The sequence below is a fragment of the Manis javanica genome, chromosome 15 (assembly GCF_040802235.1).
Source record: "Manis javanica isolate MJ-LG chromosome 15, MJ_LKY, whole genome shotgun sequence".
NCBI classification, from domain to species: domain Eukaryota; kingdom Metazoa; phylum Chordata; class Mammalia; order Pholidota; family Manidae; genus Manis; species Manis javanica.
In genome coordinates, this window is record NC_133170.1 from 87641708 (window position 1) to 87666269 (window position 24562).

Genomic DNA, 24562 nt, shown 5'->3' on the forward strand with positions numbered 1-24562 from the left:
TACCACACTGGAATTGCTTTTTTTCTTTTTAAGAGAAAGGAATATTATCAGAAAAGTGTACATCCATAGCTGATCATCTGATACCCTTTAAGTGATCAAAATTAAGGATATTTAAAGCATGCATTAATCATTGATTTACAGTTAGTTTTATCCTATCAGGGAGTAATCCCCGTTTTCATTCTTTCTTTTTTTTTGTTATCTTTAATCTGCACTTATATGAAGAATATTATGATTACTAGGCTCTCCTCTATACCAGGTCCCCCCATAAGCCCCTTTACAGTCACTGTCCAGCAGCATAGCAAAATGTTGTACAATCACTACTTGTCTTCTCTGTGTTGTACAGCCCTCCCCTTTCTCCCAACCCCCCATGCATGCTAATCTTAATACGCCCCTTCTCCCCCCACTTATCCGTCCCTACCCACCCATCCTCCCCAGTCCCTATTCCTTTGGTACCTGTTAGTCCATTCTTGGGTTCTGTGATTCTGCTGCTCTTTTGTTCGTTCTGTTTTTCCTTTGTTCTTATACTCCACGGATGAGTGAAATCATTTGGTATTTCTCTTTCTCCGCTTGGCTGATTTCACTGAGCATAATACCCTCCAGCTCCATCCATGTTGTTGCAAATGGTAGGATTTGCCCTCTTCTTATGCCTGAGTAGTATTCCATTGTGTATTTGTACCACATCTTCTTTATCCATTCATCTACCGATGGACATTTAGGTTGCTTCCAATTCTTGGCTATTCTAAATAGTGCTGCGATAAACATTGGGGTGCATCTGTCCTCAAACTTGATTGCTGTGTTTTTAGGGTAAATTCCTAGGAGTGGAATTCCTGGGTCAAGTGGTAAGTCTGTTTTGAGCATTTTGATGCACCTCCATACTGCTTTCCACAATGGTTGAACTAATTTACATTCCCACCAGCAGTGTAGGAGGGTTCCCCTTTCTCCACAGCCTCACCAACATTTGTTGTTGTTTGTCTTTTGGATGGCAGCCATCCTTACTTGTGTGAGGTGATACCTCATTGTAGTTTTAATTTGCATTTCTCTGATAATTAGTGATGTGGAGCATCTTTTCATGTGTCTGTTGGCCATCTGTATTTCTTTTTTGGAGAAGTGTCTGTTCAGTTCCTCTGCCCATTTATTAATTGGATTATTTGATTTTTGATTGCTGAGTCATGTGAGCTCTTTATACAATTTGGACGTCAAGCCTTTATCGGATCTGTCATTTATAAATATATTCTCCCATACTGTAGGGTTTCTTTTTGTTCTATTGATGGTGTCTTTTGCTGTACAGAAGCTTTTGAGCTTAATATAGTCCCACTTGTTCATTTTTGCTGTTGTTTTCCTTGCCCGGGGAGATATGATCAAGAAGAGGTCACTCATGTTTATGTCTAAGAGGTTTTTGTCTATGTTTTTTTCCACAAGTTTAATGGTTTCATGACTTACATTCAGGTCTTTGATCCATTTTGAATTTACTTTTGTATATGGGGTTAGACAATGGTCCAGTTTCATTTTCCTACATGTAGCTGTCCAGTTTTGCCAGCTCCATCTGTTGAAGAGACTGTCATTTCACCATTGTATGTCTATGGAGCCTTTATCAAATATTAATTGACCATATATGTTTGGGTTAATGTCTGGAGTCTCTAGTGTGTTCCACTGGTCTGTGGCTCTGTTCTGGTGCCAGTACCAAATTGTCTTGATTACTGTGGGTTTATAGTAGAGCTTGAAGTTGGGGAGTGAGATCCCCCCTACTTTATTCTTCTTTCTCAGGATTGCTTTGGCTATTCGGGGTCTTTGGTGTTTCCATATGAATTTTTGAATTATTTGTTCCCGTTCATTGATGAATGTTGCTGATAATTTGATATGGATTGCATCAAATCTGCATATTGCTTTGGGCAGCATGGCCATTTTGACGATATTGATTCTACCTAGCCACAAGCATGGGATGAGTTTCCATCTGTTAGTGTCCCATTTAATTTCTCTTAAGAGTGACTTGTGGTTTTTAGAGTATAGGTCATTCACTTCTTTGGTTAGATTTATTCCTAGGTATTTTATTCTTTTTGATGCAATTGTGAATGGAATTGTTTTCCTGATTTCTCTTTCTATTGGTTCATTGTTAGTGCATAGGAAAGCTATAGATTTCTGTGTGTTAATTTTGTATCCTGCAACTTTGCTGTATGCTGATACCAGTTGTAGTAGTTTTGGGGTGGAGTCTTTAGGGTTTTTTCTGTACTATCATGTCATCTGCAAATAGTGACAATTTAACTTCTTTACCAATCTGAATATCTTGTATTTCTTTATTTTGTCTGATTGCCGTGGTTAGGACCTCCAGTACTATGTTAAATAGCAGTGGGGAGAGTGGGCATCCCTGTCTAGTTCCCGATCTCAGAGGAAAAGCTTTCAGCTTCTTGCCTTTCAGTATAATGCTGGCTATGGGTTTATGATATATGGCCTTTATTATGTTGAGGTACTTGCCCTCTATACCCATTTTGCTGAGAGTTTTTATCATGAATGGATGTTGAATTTTGTCAAATGCTTTTTCAGCATCTATGGAGATGATCATGTGGTTTTTGTCATTCTTTTTGTTGATGTGGTGGATGATGTTGATGGATTTTCGAATGTTGTACCATCCTTGCATCCCTGGGATGAATCCCACTTGGTCATGGTGTATGATCCTTTTGATATAGTTTTGAATTCGAGTTGCTAACATTTTATTAAGTATTTTTGCATCTACATTCATCAGGGATATTGGTCTGTAATTTTCTTTTTTGGTGGGGTCTTTGCCTGGTTTTGGTGTTTGGGTGATGTTGGCTTCATAGAATGAGTTTGGGAGTATTCCCTCCTCTTCTATTTTTTGGAAAACTTTAAGGAGAATGGGTATTATGTATTCTCTGTCTGTCTGATAAAATTCTGAGGTAAATCCGTCCGGCCCTGGTGTTTTGTTCTTGGGTAGTTTTTAGATTACCGTTTTCATTTCTTTGCTCATAATTGGTTTGTTTAACTTTTGTGTTTCTTCCTTGGTCAGTCTTGGAAGGTTGTATTTTTCTAGGAAGTTGTCCATTTCTTCTAGGTTTTCCAGCTTGTTGCCATATAGGTTTTCATAGTAGTCTTCAATAATTCTTAATATTTCTGTGGAGTGTGTCGTGATTTTTCCATTCTCATTTCTGATTCTGTTGATTTCTGTTAATTCTCTTTTTCTCTTAATTAGTTTGGCTTATCTATTTTGTTTGTTTTGTCAAAGAGCCAGCTCTTGGTTTCATTGATTTTTCCTATTGTTTTATTCTTCTCAATTTTGTTTGTTTCTTCTCTGATCTTTATTATGTCCCTCCTTCTGCTGACTTTAGGCCTCATTTGTTCTTGTTTTTCCAATTTTGATAATTGTGATGTTAGACTATTCATTTGGGATTGTTCTTCCTTCTTCTAATATGCCTGGATTGCTATATACTTTCCTCTTAAGACTGCTTTCACTGCGTCCCACAGAAGTTGGGGCTTTGTGTTGTTGTTGTCATTTGTTTCTATATATTCCTTGATCTCTATTTTAATTTGTTTGTTGATCCATTGATTATTTAGGAGCATGTTGTTAAACCTCCATGTGTTTGTGAGCCTTTTTGTTTTCTTTGTAGAATTTATTTCTACTTTTATACCTTTGTGGTCTGAAAAACTGGTTGGTAGAATTTCAATATTTTGGATTTTGCTGAGGCGCTTTTTCTGGCCTAGTATGTGGTCTATTTTGGAGAATGTTCCATGTGCACTTGAGAAGAATGTATATCCTGTTGCTTTTGGATGTAGAGTTTTATAGATGTCTGTTAGGTTCATCTCTTCTAGTGTGTTGTTCAATGCCCGTGTGTCGTTACTTATTTTCTGCCCGGTGGATCTATCCTTTGGAGTGAGTGGTGTGTTGAAGTCTTCCTTCCAATCTGGGTGCCTTTTATTTCTTTGTGTTTTCTGAATGCCATGTCTAGGACCTTCAGTACTCTGTTGAACAGAAGTGGGGAGTGTTGGCATTCTTGTCTTGTTCCCAATCTTACAGGAAAAGCTTTCATCATCCCTCTATTAAGTATGATGTTGGCTGTGGGTTTCTCACATATGACCTGTGTTATGTTGAGATACTAGCCCTGTATACCCATTTTGTTGAGAGTTTATATCATGAATGGATGTTGAATTTTGTCAATTGCTTTTTCAGGGTCTATAGAGATGATCATGTGGTTTTTGTCCTCCTGTTTCTTGATGTGGTGAATGATGTTGATGGATGTTTCGAATGTTGTACCATCCTTGCACCCCTGGAATAAATCCTACTTGATCATGATGCATGATCTTTTTGATGTATTTTTGAATATAATTTACTAATATTTTGTTGAGTATTTTTGCTTCTGTGTTCATCAGGGATAGTGGTCTCTAATTTTCCTTTTTTGTGCTGTCTTTGCCTGGTTTAATTGTTAGTGTGATGCTGGCCTAATAGAGTGACTTTGTGAGTATTTCCTCCTCTTCTGCTCTTTGGAAAACTTTAAGGAGGATGAGTATTAGGTCTTCACAAATGTTGGATAAAATTCAGCAGTGAAACCATCTGCTCCAGGGATTTTGTTCTTACGTGGTTTTTTCATTACCAATTCAATTTCCTTGCTAGTAATTGGTCTATTCTGATTTTCTGTTTCTTCCTGGGTCAACCTTGGAAGGTTGTATTTTTCTTGAAAGTTTCTTCTGGGTTATCCAGTTTGTCAGCATATAATTTTTCATAGTGTTCTCTTATAATTCTATTTCTGTGGTGTCTGTGGCGATTTTTCCGTTCTCATTTCTGTTTCTGTGTCTGTGTGTAGAGTCTGTTTTTCTCGGTAAGTCTAGCTAGGGGTTGATCTGTTTTGTTTATTTTCTTGAAGAACCAGCTCCTGCTTTCACTGACTCTTTCTATTGTTTTATTCTTCTTGATTTTATTTATTTCTGCTCCAATCTTTATTATGTCCCTCCTTCTACTGACTTTTGGTCTCATTTGTTCTTTCCCTAGTTTCATTAATTGTGAGCTTAGACTGTTCATATTGGATTGTTCTTCTTTCGTGATGTAGGCCTGTATTGAAATATACTTCCTTCTTAGCACGGCCTTCATTGCACTGCAGAAATTTTGTGGTGTTGAATCACTGTTGCCATTTGTCTCCATATATTGCTTGATCTCTGTTTTCATTTGGTCATTGATCCATTGATTTTCTTTCTAGCATGTTAGTAAGCCTCCTTTGTAATTTCTTTGTGTAATTTCTTTGTAGTTTCAAAGCTTTGTGGTCTGAGAAGCTGGTTGGTAGAATTTCAATGTTTTTGAATTTAGTGAGGCATTTTTTGTGGCCTACTGTATGCATTCTTGATAAAGATGTGTGTGCACTTGAGAAGAATATGTATTCTGCTGCTTTTGGGTGTAGAGTTCTGTAGATGTCTGTTAGGTCCATGTGTTCTGAAATGTTGTTCAGTGCCTGTGTCTCTTATTTTCTGTCTGGTTATCAGTCCTTTGGAGTGAGTGGTGTGTTGAAGTCTCCTAAAACGAATGCATTGCATTCTGTTTGCCCCATTAATTCTGTTAGTATTTGTTTCGCATATGTAGGTTCTCATCTGTTGGGGGCATAGATATTTATAACGGTTATACCCTCTTGTTGGATTGACACCTTTATCATTATGTAATGTCTTTCTTTGTCTCCTGTTACTTTCTTTCTTTTGAAGACTATATTGTCTGATACAAGTAGTGCAAGTCCTGCAATTTTCTCCCTATTAGTTCCATGAAGTATCTTTTTCCATCCCTTTACTTTCAATGTGTGTATGTCTTTGGGTTTGAGGTGAGTCTCTCATAGGCAGCACATAGATGGGTCTTGTTTCTTTTATCTATTCAGTGACTCAATATCTTTTGATTACTGCATGCAGACCATTCCTATTTGCGGTGGTTATCGGTAGGTATGTACTTATTGCCATTACGGGATTTAAATTTGTGGTTACCAAAAATTCAAGGGTAATAACCCTAGCATCTCACAGTCTAATTTAACTCAGTATGCTATAACAAACACAACCTAAACGTTCTTTTTTTTCCTCCTTTTTCTTCCACCTCCATTCTTTGTATGTTAGGTATCATATTCGGTACTCTTTGTCTGCTCCTTGAATTAGTTTGCAGCTAGTTGATTGGATTCTGTGTCTGCTTAGTGATTAATTGTTCTGCTTTATTTCCTGTGGTTTTATTCCCTCTGGTGACAGGTATTTAGCCTTTGGAATACTTCCATCTATAGCAGTCCCTTCAAAATGCAGTGTAGAGGTAGTTTGTGGAAGGTGAATTCTGTCAGCTTTTGCATATCTGAAAATGTTTAATCCCTCCTTCAAATTTAAATTTTAGCCTTGCTGGGTAGCGTATTCTTGGTTGAAGTCCCTTGTGCTTCATTGCATTGAATATATCAATGCCACTCCCTTCTGGCCTGTAATGTTTCTGTTGAGAAATCTGAAGCTAGCCTGGTGGGCTTTCCTTTTATGTGATCTTTTTTCTCTCTCTAGGTACTTTTGAAAGTCTGCCTTATCCTTGATCTTTGCCATTTTAATTATCACATGTCTTCGTGTTGTCTTCCTTGAGTCTCTTGTGTTGGGGTATCTGTGCACCTCCATGGCCTGAGAGAGTATCTCCTTCCACAGATTGAAGTTTTGAGCAATTACCTCTTCAAAGACACTTTCCATCCCTTTTTCTCTGTCTCCTTCTGCTGGTACCCTTATAATACAAATATTGTCCTGCTTATATTGGCCACACAGTTCTCTGAACATTCTTTCATTCCTATACTTCCCCTTTTCTCTCTGTTCCTCAGGTTTCTTATATTCCTTTTCTCTAATTTCTATTCCATTTACCGTTTCTTGTGCTACATGTAATCTGCTTTTAAGTCCCTCCTTTTTATATTTCATTTCGGGTGTGGAATTTCTTAATTATGAAATCTCCATCCTAAATTCATTTCTGAGTTCTTGAATATTTTTCTGTACCTCCTTGAGCATGTTTATGATTTTTATTTGAAATGTCATTCAGGAACACTGCTGAGTTCAGTTTCTCTTGGCCTTTTATCTGGTGTTTGTGAGATTTTTGTTTGAACCATATCCCTTTGGCATTTCATATTTGTGTGTGGCACCCTGTAGTGCCCAGAAGCTCTAGTCTCTGGTTCTGCTCATCCCCTGAAGTGATGTTGGGGGTGTCAGGTTAGCGGCGCTAGTGCCTAGCGGGAGGAAAGAGCTATTACCTGCTTACCAGCTGCAGTGCCTGTCTCCACTGTCAAAACCAGTGGACAGAGCACACAGTTGTATTCCTCTGTGCTTTGTGTAGCTGGTATAGGTGGTCTTCCCTTTGCCTGATGTGACACCAGGGCAGGGACTGCCAGTTTGTGAGTCTGTGCAAGCAGGCAAGGAGGAAGGCGCAGTAGGCTGCATAACACAGTGGCACTCTCGGAGCTGAGTAGCCAGCCAGCCAGGGAAATGGAGCACCTGAAGCTTCCGATAGTTCCCAAGCTGTTGGGCAGAGCGCACCCAGAGATCTTTGTCCACTATACCATCTCCCGTGCAGCAAGGTCTGGGCAATCCCCACTCCTTCAGCAGCCCTCTTGCTGCTAGGAAGCCACTCAGACTGCCCACCTTTCCTTTGTCCCACAGCCACGGCATGTGGATCCCTGTTTTCCAAATACATCTGAAATCTCAGTCCCTTTGAGTATTCCTCTTGTCTTAGCTTTAAAACCCCACTAATCTTCAGGCAAAATGCAGTGTAGGTTTGTGCTCCCAAAGCAGATCTCCAGGGCTGGGTGTTTAGCAGCCTCAGGCTCCACCCCCTCCCCACTGTGTTTCTCTTCCTCCCGTGAGCTGGGTTCAGGGAAGGGATTGAGTCCCGTTGGATCAGGGCTTTGTACATCACCCTGTTTAGTGAGGTCTGCTCTCTTCCCAGGTGTATGCAGCCTGGCCCAGTCTTTTTTCCTGTTGCTCTTTTTGGATTAGTTGTATTAAGTGTATTTTCATATTATATGTGGTTTCTTGGAGGGATTCTCTGTCTCACTTCTTATTCTGCCGTCTTTAACCTCTCCCCATGTGTCTTTTAAGTCTACATCCCACAATACTTAGTGCCAAGATTGTGAAATTTTTATTTGTTGTATTGAACACCTAGCATTTTGCTGTATATTCTTGATGACATATTTCCCCATCTGTGCCTTCCTCTTTTGTCCAAGATCCCCTTTTATGTCTGGTGCTGTCAAAGGGAGTTTCACACACCATTTCCTATAACTCTTGAGCCTTACTGCATGGAAGTCCATCCAACCAATATTCACATGTTTCCGTGCGGGTCTTTGTAGGTAGAGTCCGAATACCATGACATGTGCAGACCTGCAGTGACAGGCCATGCGTTCTCACGTGCATGCATGTGGGTGAGCTGAGCCCTGCTCTTCCCCAGCCCATCTCCACAGGCCCCTTCCCAGTCCTTTCCCCACCTCTCCATCCCCCAAGGCCTCCACTGCTGTGGTTCTGCCCAGTGGGCAGCACTTGGTCGCTTCTGGACCTTGATGTGAGTGGAATTGTACCAGGCCTTCTGTGCCAACACCAATGCATTGTTGACTTGCCCATTCCGTGTGGTCTGCATGGAGGGAGCTCATTCAGATTTTGGACGTCTTTCTCTTTCCTTGCTCTGTATTTTCCCGAGCATAGCAGCTCCTTTCCCACCCCAACAGAGTTGCTCATTGATTTATCTGTCAGTGAATTTTAAGGAGAGTGGTTCTTTCTGCCACCAACTTGTCAGACTGTGAGTGTTGAAACATGGCCCCAGTGTTCATATTTTGACCACAGAATTCTTACAAAAGCAACTCCATGTCAGGCCTGTTAGGGTTGACAAGGGCCCTTGCAGGGGCTTGAAGCCAACACAGTGGGCTCAGGAATCTGGGGTGTCCCAGGTGGTACAGAATAAAGGCTGCCAGCCCAGACACTCTTACTTCTCAGGCTTCGTAGATGCAGCTAGCGCTGTATCCTCGGAATGGTCAGAAGCCACTGAGAGTAACTGGAAGCCCTCGGGTGACATGTAAATACTCAGAAAGTCACACGTTTGAGAGGTGCCGGGTGATCCGCTGGGACCGTCTGCACACTGATGGCCAAAAGCACCAGGAGTGCATTCCAAAGTGGACTTTCTCCTTTTACTGCAGATTTTCCTTCTGAACATGAATGTTTTGTTTTCCTTGTAGCCACAATAGCGAGTGTAAATATTTCCTTTCTACAGGTGGTTTTTGTATTCATTTTGTGTGTGTATATATTATTTTCTCACATTGGCACTTAATGGTGAGCAGCTTGCAGAATAAAAATCAAGTCTACTAAAATATTTCCCACCTTTCTCAGCAAAGGTGACTCTTGTTAGTGTTCTTAATTGCTCACCTTTAAGACATCATACTATTAGGATGTGGTCATTCATAGAACATACTCATTCATGAATCATCAGTTGGCCTTTTATTCCATGCCAACCTCTGTTGTCACCCTGGGAATGCAGCACTGAAGGGGCCCATACAATCCCCTCTCCTTTTTGCTTACCTGCACTGGTGGTAGGCACAGGAGCACCCCTAACCGCCTCTGTGATTTCAGGAAAGAAGTGCTGTGAAGGCACTACCAGAGAAGCACGTGGGGGTGGCGTTGGGATAGTGGGCTGGGAGTGGGTGACTTGGTCACACAGGACGGACAGCAGAGGCCTCTCTGACCATGTCATCAGCTTTGAGCAGAACTCAGACCAAGTAAACCATGAATCCAAGCAGATTTATATGGGTGTATTTTGTGTTCCTTCTACCCAGTCAGGAAGGAGCATTTTCCAAAGAACAGAAAAACCTCCGTCAGTGTCGGCTGGAGTGGGGGACTCAAAAGTGGAAGAAACTGAGTTTTGAGCGGGAAGGGTACAGGGCCCAGCAATTCGTTGAAAGATGTAGTCCATGTGTTGTGGAGCCTCTCGTGTGTTTACACCATAGGTGACATCTGATACAGTTTTGACTGAGGTGTCATTGATGTACAACTTCCCATTGTTTTCAGGTGTGATTCATTTCAGGCCACAGTGATTTATTACTTTTATGCATTAGAAAATGATCCCCATGATAATACTAGCCATGTATGATCTCACAAATTAATTACATCATCTTCCCTGTGCTGTACACTACTTCCCGTGACTTAGTTATGTTATAGCTGGAAGTTTGCGCATCTTCATCCCCTCACCTTGTTTTGCCTGCTACCAGCCCGTCCCCCACCCTTGGTGTCCTTCAGATTCCTTGCCTGTCCGTCTATTTCTGTTTCTGTTTCTCAGATCCCACATACAGGTGCTGTCGTGTGGGATTTGTCTGTCCTCTGTGACTCAGCATGATGACATCAGGGCCATCCATGTTGTCACACACAGGAAGATCTCCCTCCTGAGGCTCAGTAGCATTTGTAACTTAGCTGATGCACTACCTGAAGTCAGATAACAGACTGAAGAAAATCCTTCCCTAGTGTGTACATTGCTCTCTGCAAGAGAAGATAGCAGCTTCCAACTAGATGGAAGAGCAGGGCCTGGGAGGGCAACCCTCATGGGAGGTGGTGGCATTTGTCTTGTGTGGTGGTCCAGGCTGCCTCGCCTGCGACCATCCTGATGGGGCACTTTTTCTCTTCAGCAGAAGCAAAGCCAGAAATCCATCTCTCTCCCTGCTGCCCACTGGCCTCCGCTCAGCACATCCTCTTGAGGCACACGATTCACGACCATTCTGCTCAGATGTCTGCAGGTGCACGTGCAACAAATAACCCACAGCCGAGGAATCCTGGGCTGGAGCACCAGGAACAAGAGCAGGAAGAACTCTCTCATCAGAGTGACCATGGTCATAAGGGAGCAGGTCAAGAGAGAGAAGAAAACTCCCAGACCTTCCCGAGGAGGGGGAGTCAGATGTCTGGGATACCTTCCAGCCCACACCCCACCCAGGCAGTAAGTCTGGGGCAAAGGAACTCAGTGGTGGAAATAGAGGGCAGCCAAGCCCAGAAGGTAAATCCTAAAGAAACAGGCAAAGTTTTTGAAGGAGTAGGAAATTCAGGGTGGGAGGGGTTCATGCATGCGAATTGTGGGCAAGGCTTTAGCCAGAAGACAGACGTACTCGAACACAGAAAAGCACATCGTGGACAGAATCTTTTAACATGCAGGGAGTGTGGACAGGACTTTACTGATAAGTCAGCACTCTTCTTGCACCTGAAGATGCACCCAGGAGAGATTCCATATATGTGCAGGGAGGGTAGGCCAGACTTCAGCAGTAAGTCAAACCTCGTAACATACCAGAGGACACACTCTGGGGAGAAGCCTTTTCTGTGCAATGAGTGTGGGCTACGGTTTTCCCATAAATCAGCCTTGAGATACCATTGCATGACACACTCAGGGGAGAAGCCTTTTGTGTGCAAGGAGTGTGGCAAAGGCTTCATCCAAAAATCAGCCCTGATGTCCCACCAATATACACACTCAGAAGAGAAGCCTTTTGTGTGCAAGGAGTGTGGGAAAGGCTTTACTCATAAATCAAACCTGATGCACCACCAGAGGACTCACTCAGGGGAGAAGCCCTTTGTGTGCAATGAGTGTGGCAAACGCTATTCCCATAAAAAACACCTGACCCGCCACCAGTATAAACACTCAGGGGAGAAGCCTTTTGTGTGCAAGGAGTGTGGGAAAGGCTTTACCCAAAAATCAAGCCTAGTCGCCCACCAGTGGTTACACTCAGGGGAGAAGCCTTTTGTGTGCAAGGAGTGTGGGAAAGGCTTTAATCATAAATCAAACCTGATGCACCACCAGAGGACTCACTCAGGGGAGAAGCCTTTTGTGTGCCAGGAGTGTGGGAAACGCTTTATGTGTAGATCAATCCTGATGTACCACCAGAAGACTCACTCAGGGGAGAAGCCTTTTGTGTGCAAGGAGTGTGGGAAAGGCTTTATCCGTAAAGCAGAACTGATGCACCACCAGAAGACTCACTCAACGGTGAAGCCTTTTGTGTGTAAGGAGTGTGGGAAAGGCTTTATCCATGAATCAGACCTGATGTACCACCAGAGGACACACTCGGGGGAGAAGCCTTTTGTGTGCAAGGAGTGTGGGAAAGGCTTTATCCGTAAATCAACCCTGATGTGCCACCAGAGGACTCACTCAGGCAAGAAGGCTTTTGTGTGCACGGAGTGTGGGAAAGGCTTTATGTATAAATCAGTCCTTATAGAGCACCATAGGACTCACTCAGGGGAGAAAGCTTTTGTGTGCACGGAGTGTGGGAAATGCTTTACCCATAAATCAAACCTGATGTGCCACCAGAAGACTCACTCTGGGGAGAAGCCTTTTGTGTGCAAGGACTGTGGGCAAGGATTTTCCCGAAAATCATCCCTCAAATCCCATTGGAGTACACACTCAGGGGAGAAGCCTTTTGTGTGTAAGACGTGTGGGCTTGCCTATAAACGAAAATTAGGCCTGATCTCCCATGAGAGGACACACTCAGGAGAGAAACCTTTTGTGTGCAAGGAGTGTGGGCGAAGCTTTTACCATAAACCATCCCTGTACTCCCACCAGCGTACACATTCAGGAGAGAAGCCCTTTGTGTGCAGGTATTGTGGGCAGAGTTTCAGGTGGAAGCCCAGTCTCATAAACCATCAGAATAAACACTTGGGGGTGAAGCCTTTTGTGTGCAGGTACTGTGGGCGAAATTTCAGCATGAAGTCATATCTCCTACGTCATCTGAAGACACACTCAGGTGAGAAGCCTTTTGTTTGCAAGGAGTGTGGACAAGCCTTTACCCGAAAAAAATCTCTTCTCGCCCACCAGTGGAGACACTCGGGGAAGAAGCCATTTCTGTGCAAGCACTGTGGGAAAGCCTTTGCCCACAAATCATCCCTGACAACCCACAAGTGGAAACACTCAGAGGAGAAGCCTTTTGTGTGCAAGGACTGTGGGAAAGGCTTTCTCCACAAATCATCTCTTACCTACCACCTGAGGACGCACTCGGGGGAGAAGCCTTTTGAGTGCAGGGAGTGCGGACAAGGGTTTTTAAATAAATCATCTCTTACCTCCCACCTGAGGAGACACTCGGGGGAGAAGCCTTTTGAGTGCACGGAGTGTGGTGTAGGTTTTTTCCACAAGGTATCCCTCGTCTACCACCAGCGGAAACACTCAGGAGGAACCTTTTGTGTGTAGTCATTGTGGGCGAGGTTTTCAGAGTAAATCGAATCTCCAGAGACATCAGAAGGTACACTCAGGGGAGAAGCCTTTCGTATGAAGGGAGTGTGGCCAAGTCCCCAGTGCACACATGGAGGAAAGGGCCCATGTGTGCTTCATGGAGAGGAACGTGAGCCATAATCACACGTGTGGGTGTTAGAGGTTCCACTCATCAGGGAAGCACTTGTGTGCAGCGTGTGGCCAAAGCATTAGTCGATGGCTGACCGTCCGCACCTCAGGGTCTGCCTATGGTGGTCAACCATTCCCGTGAAGTAACCGCTGCTGTGCAAAGCTGCAGCTGAGCCCGTGACCCCGCTTGCGGATGCATCACGCAGGCCAAGGAGATCCGCAGGTCTACCAAGACTTGAACTTGGAGATGCTCCCCATCCATGAAAATTAAGTCTCCGTGGTTCTGAGTATTTAAGGCAGATTCTGACACACAATGTCCAGGTTTGAGAAGCAGACAGCAGGGGAGGGGAGGGGAGCGAATTACCCGGGATCCTGGGGAAATGTCTCTCCTGCAGACCGGGTCTTGTGACTGACTGATCTTCCCGTGGGCAGCCCTGAGCCGGTGATGACAGCCCGGGGATCAGGGCAGGGCTGTTGCTGACACGCCCTCCCTGAGGCTACCCAGCTGTCCGGGGCTCTTCCACCAAACGCTCCTGTTGCCTCCCGTCTCCCACCAGCCTCACCTCCTCCCCATGTTCTCCCGCATTCTCTGTCCAGATAAAAGCCTTCTTTTATTCAGTGTCATCTCAATGTCTTCATTGCAGAGAGCCATCGCACAAGTGGTACTCAGAGCAGCCTGACAACATGGGTGGAAAATAGGGATTAGGGATTTGGCTTCTTGCATGTCTGGCAGAAGAGCAGGTTGGCATGTGGGCACAGGTAGGTGCTCAACTTGTTTCCCCCGCCGTCCCCGGGGGAATGCTCTCGTGGAGGCATAGGTGTGATGGGTGTGATGACTTGGGCACTTGAATGTACAGATGAGGAACTAATGGGTCACTGCTCCCTGCTGCCCTCCATAAACACTGCAGAAGGACACTGGGATGCAGAAGGCTCTTCGTGTGCAACACGGAGTCAGTGACTGGGGGTTAACTGTGTTCCCTACACTAAGGGGTGCCCCGAGAGCTAACATTATTCTGGTGTTTCTGGGAGGCTGTCCCTGGGATGAGTATTTGGCTCAGCAAACTGGGGAGATTGTCCTCAGCTGTGTGGGCAGCATCATTGGCCCAAATGGAACAAACAGGTGAAGTGTGAAATATTCTTCTGGAGTTGCAACTTCCACCCTCTCCTTCCTTCAGACATCTGCACCCTGGGTGCTCAGGTCCACCAGAGAGCTTCACGTGGGCGTTCTGATCTCAGGGACTCATGACATCGGCTCCCCTAGGTCTCAGGCTTACAGACCGGCTTCCAGATGGCGGGTGGTGGGACTTCCTGGGGTTCATATTTGCATGAGCCAGTTAAGCGTATCTGCGTGTGTATAGATCTCATTGCTGCTTGGGGTGATGGGCATTGTAAAGGGAAAGGAGGGATTGAGGGAGCACAGGGTCTTGGCAGAGTAGGAAAAGTGAAAATATTCAAAGTGCAGGACAGTGGGCTGTACTCAGGGCAGGTGCTTAGTGCAGTTAGGATTCTATCCCCACAGAAACCAGGAAAACCCCATCCTCCTTGGTCAGACTTCAAAGGAACGGGTCTGTGTCTTTCAGAAAGAGCTCAGTGGTGCGACCCATATTCGTGACTATGCCCTCCTTAGAAAATGTTCTCAGGAAGGAAGAGGGGCCGATGCGGCCTGACCTGCATGCACCAGGCCTTGCACACTACACCCCTGCCATCAGACTCCCAGCTGGGAGAAATGAACAGTAAGAACAATGCCTGTTGGTCATTTGGGGAGAAATCACCACAAATTCATGAGGTTTACCTTCAGCATGTTCACATTGTAAGTGAAGATCTGAGAAAAACTCATGCTTCCAGCAGGGGAAAAATAAAGGAACCACTTTAAAATATGCCGTGGGTAGAAGTAACTTTTCTGAGAAATGTCACACATGCACTGACCCACCTAACATGGTCCTGACCTTGAGACCTGCCTCAGCCTCTGACTGGGAGGAAGGGGAGTTAGCCTGCTTCTCCTCCCTCTCGCTCTCCTCTCACACACAGGGTGGGGGGCCACTAAGAGATGCTTCAGATCCCAAGTATCCCTGAAAACATTGGGAAGAGCTCATTTCAACATGAACATAAAGTGCAAGCAAGGAGCTTTTTTACTAGAAGCTAAAGAAAGTGAATCACACCTCCTAAATGGTAAACATTCACTGGTTAGTACAGGGACATGGGAACACTTTATGGAAATTAGTCACAAGATTTAAGAACACTCTTCCCCAAACTTGACCACCAGATCAATCGAGCCTGGTATAGTTGCAGTAAATTACAACCCAGACACTCTAAGAACAAGTTCTTAGGGAAAAGCCCACCAGGGGAGACCGAGAGGACAGAAGCAGGCACTGACGCGTCTGACACGCAGCTGCAACAAATACTAACAGCCCAACTGAGATAAGTATAAAACCACACTAAAGGCCTGGTTACTTCCACTTCTGTCATACCTAACATCATTTTTTAAATTAACATATCATTAATATACAATCATGGAGGTTTTACTTTAGCATCACTGGTAACATAATTTTTAGCATCCAGCAAAAAATGGTAAGTTGGAGCCCTCTAGAAATCACACTCCAACAAGATAGGAATGAAATATTTAAGAAATTGAAAGAAAAAGAAACTAACCTGGGATTCTGTATCCCATAATGCTCATTGAGAAGTGGACAACAAGGCCTTTCTCAGGCAACAAAAATGTAAAATTTTGTCAGTAGGCCTGACTTGTAGGATGTGTTAAATCTTTGTCAGTGAAAAAAAATGTATATTTATATACATATATGAGAAATGTACATATATATGAATACAGTATATATGAGAATGTCAGTTTTACGTAAATGAGTGCTGGGAATGTAAATACAACTCTTAATGGACATGCTGATTCATTTTCAAAATAATATCAATAATGTATAGCTTTTGAATAATTAAAATGAATGAATGCAATGGGGATTGGGATTACACTGTCATAAGGTATCTAACCTGCCCATGAGACAGTATAACATTATTTTAGAGGATCTGTGTGAGTTGTTAATGTGCTGATGAACTATTGGAAGTTTTAAAAATAAGTATTGATTTCTTAAAAGGAAACAGAATTGTGAAAAGTTCAGATTCACAGAAGGGAGAAACATACAGAGAAAATGCAGTGAATGCAAAACACATCTATGATAGATATTAATCCAACTAACAATTCCTTTCAAGGTAAAGAACCACATATTCTCTGGAAAATCATTTATATTTAAATACACACTGCAAGGTGAAGTAAGTGGCAAAAGGTATATCATAGCTATCATAAACAAAAGCTGGAGAACATACATTGTCTTTAAAGGAAGCCAATTTCAGAACAAGAAAAATTATCCTTGACAAATAGAGGCATTGCATAGTAATAAGGGGATCAACACTCCAAGAAATTACCACAATCCTTAATTGCTGTGCACCTAACAGCCTCAAAATACCTGAAGCAAAACCTGATAGGACTGCAAAGAGAAACAGACATGCTTATTGTAAGAGGTGGCCACTTAAGCAGCACTCTATCAGTAACTGAAATACGCAAAAGGCAGAAAACTAGGACAGATTTCAACTGAGTAGATAATCACTTATGATATGATTGGATCTTACATTTACAGGATATTTGATCCTACAGCAGCAGAATACACATTTTCTCATGCACATATGAAATATTCACCAAGGTGGACACCATTCTGTGCAGTAAAACCCACCACAATATGTTTAAAAGAAGAGACATTGCTATGGGCTGAATTGTGTGTTCCCCCAACCGAACCTCATATGTTGATGTCCTGATCCCCAGTAACTCAGAATGTGACTGCATGTGGAGACGGGGTGTATAAGGAAGTAACCAAGTGTGCATGAAGTCAGTAGGTTGGGCCCTAACCCCATAGGATGCTGTCATTACAAACAGGAAGTGCAACATAGGCACAGAGAGATCATGTGAAGGCAGCAGAACACAGCCACTCACAAGCCAAAGGGGCCTCAGAAGACATCAACCCTGCTGAAACCTTAGTCCTGGAATTCTGGGCTCCACAGCTGTGAGGAACTCAGCTGATGTTCAAGTCCCCCAGTCTGTGGTAACGAGTTATGGTGGCCGCCAGAAGCTAATGCGCGCATCATAAAAAGTTCACTGTATGATCAGTCAAATGAAACTAGCGCTCAATACCAGAAACATACATCAATATACCAAAATACTTGGAAATTTAAAAATGCACTTGTACGTGCCACATGGGTTGAACAGAAGTACTAGGGAAAAATATTTTTTAAGTATTTTGTACATGAATGAAAACAATTTGTTGCAATTTGTGAAATGCAGTGAAAGCATTGTAAAGAGAAATTTATGCCAGTGATGCACACATAAGGATGGAAAAAGAAATAATTCTTTAATGTAACCATCTATCATATAAAGTTAAAAAGTAAGAGCAGTATAGACCCTAAGCAAGCAGAACAAGAAACAATGAACACTGGGCCAGAGATCAATGAAACTATAAATGGGAAACCAGTAGACTAAATGAAGGAAACCAAAAGCTGTTGCATTGAAAAGACCAAAGATATTGATCAACTATTAGGTTAATTAACAGAATTGACAAATTGCTAATATCAAAAATTAAAAGATGAGCCAGCACTATTGATACCATGGTATGAAAATAATAATGAAAGAACATGTAGAACTCTGTTCAGAAATCTGGTAAATTAGGAGAAATGCATGAAATGATTCAAAGCCCCAGTCTACGGAGGCTCATACAAAAAGAAATAGGTCACATCAGTAGGATCATATCTAATAAAGAAATCGAATCAATAATAACCTCCCAAAAGAGAATTCACCGGGCTCAAATGGCTTCACTGATGAAATCTATAAAATATTTAAAGAAGAAATTATGCCAGTTTTCTACAATGTCTTCTAGAAAATAGAAGCAGGGGGAACACTTCTCAACCCATTCTAAGGACAGTGTTACTATTCAAAGAATAGAAAGACATTAAAAAGAAAACAACAGACCAATATATCTTATGAACATAGTAAGGAACTCCTATTAGTACCTAATGTCCAACAATATATAAAAATAATTACATGACATGGCCAGACAGGATTTATTCCAGTCATTAAGTTGGGATTATCCTTAAAAAGCTTTAATCATAAAACAACGTTTGGGTTTTCTTAATCATTGATGTAGTTTGTCTGCTCTATGCAAGCTTATGTCTTTATGTTTATTTTCTCAGGAAAGTTTGAATCTGCTTTGACTTCAAGCTTACTTTGAAATTAAATTTACTGGATTTCCTTTTTGTGTTTGTCAAAATACCACTGAATTTGTTCATTACTCTCTTAATTTCAAATCATTCCGGTATGTTGTAATATCCATTTTTATTTTTGCTTTAAGCCAAGCATTGTCTTGTTTCTACACATACACACCTTTACATAATACACTTTTCTTTGAACTGAGTATGAAAATTCAGAAGTCCTGATCAGGTGCTTGATGGGAAATGTACTTGCATTTAAAAAACGGAAATCTAACGACATAGAATGCCGAAAGAAGAATTAAACCATTACAAGAAATATATTCATTTGAAAACTTTTAAAAATACATTGAAATAATTCTCGGCTTAAAGCAAGAATAAAATGTATATTACAACATGCAGGAATGAACTGACATTTGGGAACATTGTAGAGGTTTAGTGGTATCCTGATGAAAGCATCGAGGCAAATAATTTTAATTTCAGCATAAGAAGGCTGAAAATGTTCACAAAGCATACAAATATGTTAATGCTTTTCAATTTCCTTTGCATTTTTCTTAGTCTTTTTATCCATTTTTCATTTTAAACACCATCATATATGTGAAAAAGTATATATGAAATTAATCTTTTCTGATTTAATTTTAAATTTAAGCTTTGTGTTAAAGAAAATGATTATATAGTTTGTCCATGGGGTCGGTAGTATGGCAGGGAGAATACAGCTAATGACTAACATTATACCATGTTGAGGGACACTGACACAATGGAGGGCATGGGGACTTAACAATATGGGTGAATTTTGAGCCAGTTTTGTGTAATTGAAAGCATCATAATATTGTATATCTATGATACTTTAATAAAAAGAAATAATAAAAGAATAATTTGTTGGGGACAAAAAGAAAACTTCATTGTAACATTCTGGAAAGATGACAAAATAGGAAGCCCCTGGAATCTGTCTCCCAATGATACAACACATAGACTGGCAGAACCTGCATGATGCAAATGTTTTGGGCTCTGGAGGCTACTGAAGCCTTACAACTTCCAAGGAAAGCCTAGGAAGGTAACCTGTGGTTAGTTTCTATCCCTTTCAGCTCCTTGCACACTGGCAGCCTCCCAGCCCCAGGGCCACAGCCATGCACTCCTGCAGCAGCTTGCACACAACTTGCAGGAGCCGTACAGGGAAGAAAGGACGAGTCCAGGTCTCAGGGATCTTGTCTCTGAACGAGGACTGCTGCTTCTGGCCAGATAGGCCCAGACAGAGTGCACGTGGTCAATGTTTTTCCTCCCTTTTGGCTGCAAGCCCCACCCTGTCCAGCAGAAGAGATTCCCTGGAGATTTCAAGGGCCAGAACACTCTGTTCCTCCATTTCTCTCATTTCCCCTCTGGAGCTTTAATTAAACTGGAAAATTGAATAGGAATTACATATACAGGAAAACTGGACAGTGACCACACAGCCAAAGGAAAGGAAGGCTCTGGTAGAAAAATAAAGGGAGATTCTAAATTTAAAACTCAGGATCATCCTTGTCACTGACACAGCCTTCAACAGTCAAAAATAAAAACATCACCAAAACACTAAGCCCTGGTGAAGGGGGAGAGTTTATTCCCACAGATAACAAATTGTTAGATTCAAATATCAGTTTTCCAGAAAAACTATGGGGCATACAATGCACCAGGTATGTATGACTCATTCAAAGAAGAAAAAGTGTGTTTCTATGGGAGAGCTGATGGCAGGTGTATGACACAAAGACTCTAGAGCAATTGTCTTATAGGATGTGAAAGAACTAAGGAGGTTAAGAAGGTCAAGAATATGCATGGGCAAAAAATGGAAATATTAAACAGATGGAAAACAAATAAAAATGAAAATGAAGATCTGCAGCTAAAAATACACTAGCTGCAACAATAAATTCCCTAAAGGGATTCAAAGAAGTTTGAGGAAACAGAATAAAGAATTCATGAACTTGAATTTAAGATAATAGAAATAAATGAATCAGAGGAACAGGAAGAGAAAACTGAAGAAATGTAAAAAAAACCTGAAGAGAAATTCAGGTAGTCAATAGACACATGAAAATATGGTCCACATGGCTAGTTACCAGACAAATGCAAATTTAAAGCACAATGAGATATCACCTCACACCAGTAAGGATGGCCACCATCCAAAAGACAAACAAAAAGAAATGTTGCTGAGGTTGTGGAGAAAGGGGAACCTTCCTACACTGCTGGTCGGAATATAAACTAGACCCAGCATTGTGGAAAGCAGTATGGAGGTTCCTCGAAAAGCTCAAAATAGAAATCCCATTTGACCCAAGAATTCCACTCCAAGGAATTTACCATAAGAATACAGCAGCCCACTTTGAAAAAGACAGATGCGCCCTATGTTTATCGCCTCACTGTTTCCAATAACCAAGAAATGGAAGCAACCTAAGTGTCCATCATGATAAAGAATGGATAAAGAAGATGTGGCACATAAACACAATGGAATATTATTCAGCCATAAGAAGAAAAGAAATCCTACCATTTGCAAAAACATGGATGGAAGTAGAGGATATTATGCTCAGTGAAATAAGCCTGGCAGAGAAAGACAAGTACCAAATTATTTCACTCATCTGTGGAGTATAAGAACAAAGAAAAAAATGAAGGAACAAAACAGCAGCAGAATCACAGAAACCAAGAATGGATTAACAGATACCAAAGGGAAAGGGACTGGGGAGGATGGGTGGGAAGGGAGGGATAAGGGGGCGGAAAAGAAAGGGGGCAGGATGATCAGCATGTATAATGTGGGGTGGGGAGGCAGGGAGGGCAGAGCAACACAAGGCAAGTAGTGATTCTGCAGCTTCTTACTACGCTGATGGACAGTGACTGTCACAGTCTTTGTAGGGGGTACTTGGTGATGGGGGATTCTACTAAACGTAATGTTCCTCATGTAATTGTAGATTAAAAATACCAAAAAAAAAGAAAAAGTCCTGAGTGACATGCATAACACCATGCAGTGGACCAACATAAGCATTGCAAGGGAACCAGAAAGGAGAGAAATAGAACATCCAGAGTTGGTGAAAGACATAAATATACACATGTCTAAAGCACAAAAGACAAGACTGACACAGAATCATGCAAAGACACTAACATCAAACTTGAAAAGGCTAAGGTTGAATGTTACAAAATTAAGAGAAGCAACTCATACAAACCAGACTTCTCATCAGAAACTCCGGAGGCCAGAGTGCAGTGGGCCCATGTCTCCATAGCTCTGAAAGGAAAATAAAAACCTGTTAACCGAGGATTTTGTATCTGGCAAAAGTGAACTTTAAAAGGGAGGGAGAAAAGCAGTCATTTGCAGATGAACAATTTAGTTACTACCAGACCTGCCCTGCAGTAAATGCTCAGGGAGACTCACAGGGTGAAATGAAAGGATGCTAATACTAAATGGGTTTGTAACTGTTTTTACTTTCTACATGATTTAAAAGGCAAATACATTACAAATTATTAATTTCCAAGCTAGTGTCATTATTTTGGCTTCTACATCTGCATTTTCTTTTCTATGGAACTTAAGCAGGTACCATGTTCCATATAATTATTAGTTTATATTTTTGGGGACACAGTGAATAAAGGTGCAATTTTCTGGTATCTAAACTGAAAGTGGTGTTAACCCCTCTGTAAAAGAGCAGAGTTTTTGTCTACTCATGAACGTACATTGTCATAAATTCAAAGTTGTTGTAACTATAGAGTGTTAAATATAATTACAAGGTAAAGGTAACCACCAAGAAAACTGGTACAGAACAAAACAAAAGGAAATGAGAAAGTAGTTCAAACAATTCAAAACAGAAAATCAACTAAACACAAAACAATATGGCAAAGTAGCAATTGAGACAAAAATTCTGTAAAATATATAGATAACAAGTAACAAAATGAGAGAAGTCCTGCCTTACCAGAAATTCTTAGATGTCAAAGATTAAACATTCCAATCAAAAACAGATTTGCATAGTGGAGAACACATGACCCAACTATACGTTATACCATATCCACAAAAGGTACAGTTTCAATACAAGACTCAAATAGATTGTACCTGAGAGGATGGAAAATGATGTAACATACAAAGAGTGACCAGAAGAGATCAGAGTGGACCTAGTAATCTCAATGCAGACTCTAAATCAAAGAGAATACAAGAAAAAATAACATAACAGAAAGAGAAATCAGGAAAACAATTCCATTCACAATTGCATAAAAATGAATGAAACACGTAGGTATAATCCTAACCAAGGAAGTGACAGACCTATACTCTGAAAACTACAAGACATCCATGAGAGAAATTAAAGAAGATACAAATATATGGAAACACATCCCATGCTCATGGATTGGAAGAATTAATATGGTCAAAATGGCCATCCTGCCTAAATCAATCTACAGATTCAATGGAATCCCTATCAAAACAACAACAGCATTGCTCATGAACTAACCCAAATAGTTCTAAAATTCATATGGAACCACAAAAGACCCCAAATAGACAAATCATTCCTGAGAAGGAAGAATAAAGCATGCGGGATATTGCTTACCAACTAAAAGCTCTACTACAAACCCACAGTAATCAAGACCGTTTGGTACTGGCACAAAAGCAGACCCATAGAACAATGGAACAGACTAGAGAGCCCAGATATAAACCCAAGCGTATATGGTCAATTAATACATGATAAAAAGCCATGGACATACAATGGGGAAATGACAGCCTCTTCAACAGCTGGTGTTGGCAAAACTGGTCAGCTGCATGTAAGAGAATGAAACTGGATTATTCTCCAACCCAACAGACAAAGTAAATCTAAAATGGATGGAAGATCAGAATATAAGTCATGAAACCATAAAGCTCTTAGAAAAAAGCATAGGGAAAACTCTCTTGGACATAAACACGAGCAACTTCTTAATGAGCAAATCTCCCTGGGCAAGGGAAACAAAGGCAAAGATGAACAAATGGTAGTATATCAAATGACAAACCTTTGTCATTTATACAGCAAAGAACACCGTCAGTAGAAGAAAAAGGCATTCTACAGTATGGGAGAATATATTCATACATGACAGATCTGATAAGGGTTTGACATCCTAAATTAAACAAAGAGCTCATGCACCTCGACAAACAAAATATAAATTAGCCAATTAAAAAATGGGCAGAGTATCTGAACAGACACTCCTCCAAAGAAAATTCAGATGGCCAACAGACACATGAAAAGATGCTCCACATCGCTAGTCATCAGAGAAATGCAAATTAAAAGCACAATGAGTATCACCTCACACCAATTAGGATGGCCAAAATCCAAATGACGAACAACAACAAATGTTGGCAGGGATGCGGAGAAAGGGGAACCCTCCTACACTGCTGGTGGGAATGTAGAGTAGTTCAACCATTGTGGAAAGCAGTATAAAGGTTCCTCAAAAAACTAAAAATAGAAATACCATTTAAATCAGGAATTCCACTCCTAGGAATTTACCCTAAGAATGCAGCAGCCCATTTTGAGAAAGACATATACACCCCTATGTTTATTGCAGCACTACTTACAGTAGCCAAGAAATGGAAGCAACCTAAATGTCCATCAGTAGATGAATGGATAAAGAAGAGGTGGTGCATGTATGCAATGTAATACTATTCTGTCATAAGAAGAAAACAGATCCTACCATTTGCAACAACGTGGATGGAGCTAGAGGGTATTATGCTCAGTGAAATAAGCCAGGCAGGGAAAAGCAAATACCAAATGATTTCACTCATCTGTGGAGTATAAGAACAAAGCATAAACCGAATAAAAAAATTAGCAGCAGACACACAGAACCCAAGAATGGACTAACAGTTACCAAAGGGAAAGGGATTGGGGTGGGTGAGTGGGAAGGGAGGGATAAGGGGGAAAAAGTGGCATTATGATTTGCACGTACAATGTAGGTGGTGATGGGGGACACAGGTAAGGCAGTATAACACAGAGAGGACAAGTAGTGATTGTATAGCATCTTAGTATGCTGTTGAGCAGTGAC

At 41.6% G+C, this 24562-nt stretch overlaps 1 protein-coding gene and 1 long non-coding RNA gene across 2 annotated transcripts in view; one reads left to right on the forward strand and one right to left on the reverse strand.

Annotated features, from left to right (window-relative positions):
* The window catches only part of LOC140846502 (uncharacterized), a 33126-nt gene extending 19195 nt beyond the window's left edge, over positions 1–13931 (forward strand). The window contains exon 5 of the mRNA XM_073223083.1: positions 10632–13931. Within this exon, the coding sequence (XP_073079184.1) occupies positions 10632–13162 (2531 nt within the window). The 3' untranslated portion in view covers positions 13163–13931. The remainder of the gene's footprint in view (positions 1–10631) is intronic.
* Positions 1–24562, reverse strand: part of LOC140846511 (uncharacterized) — a 116772-nt gene that overhangs the window by 72811 nt on the left and 19399 nt on the right. The window lies entirely within an intron of this gene.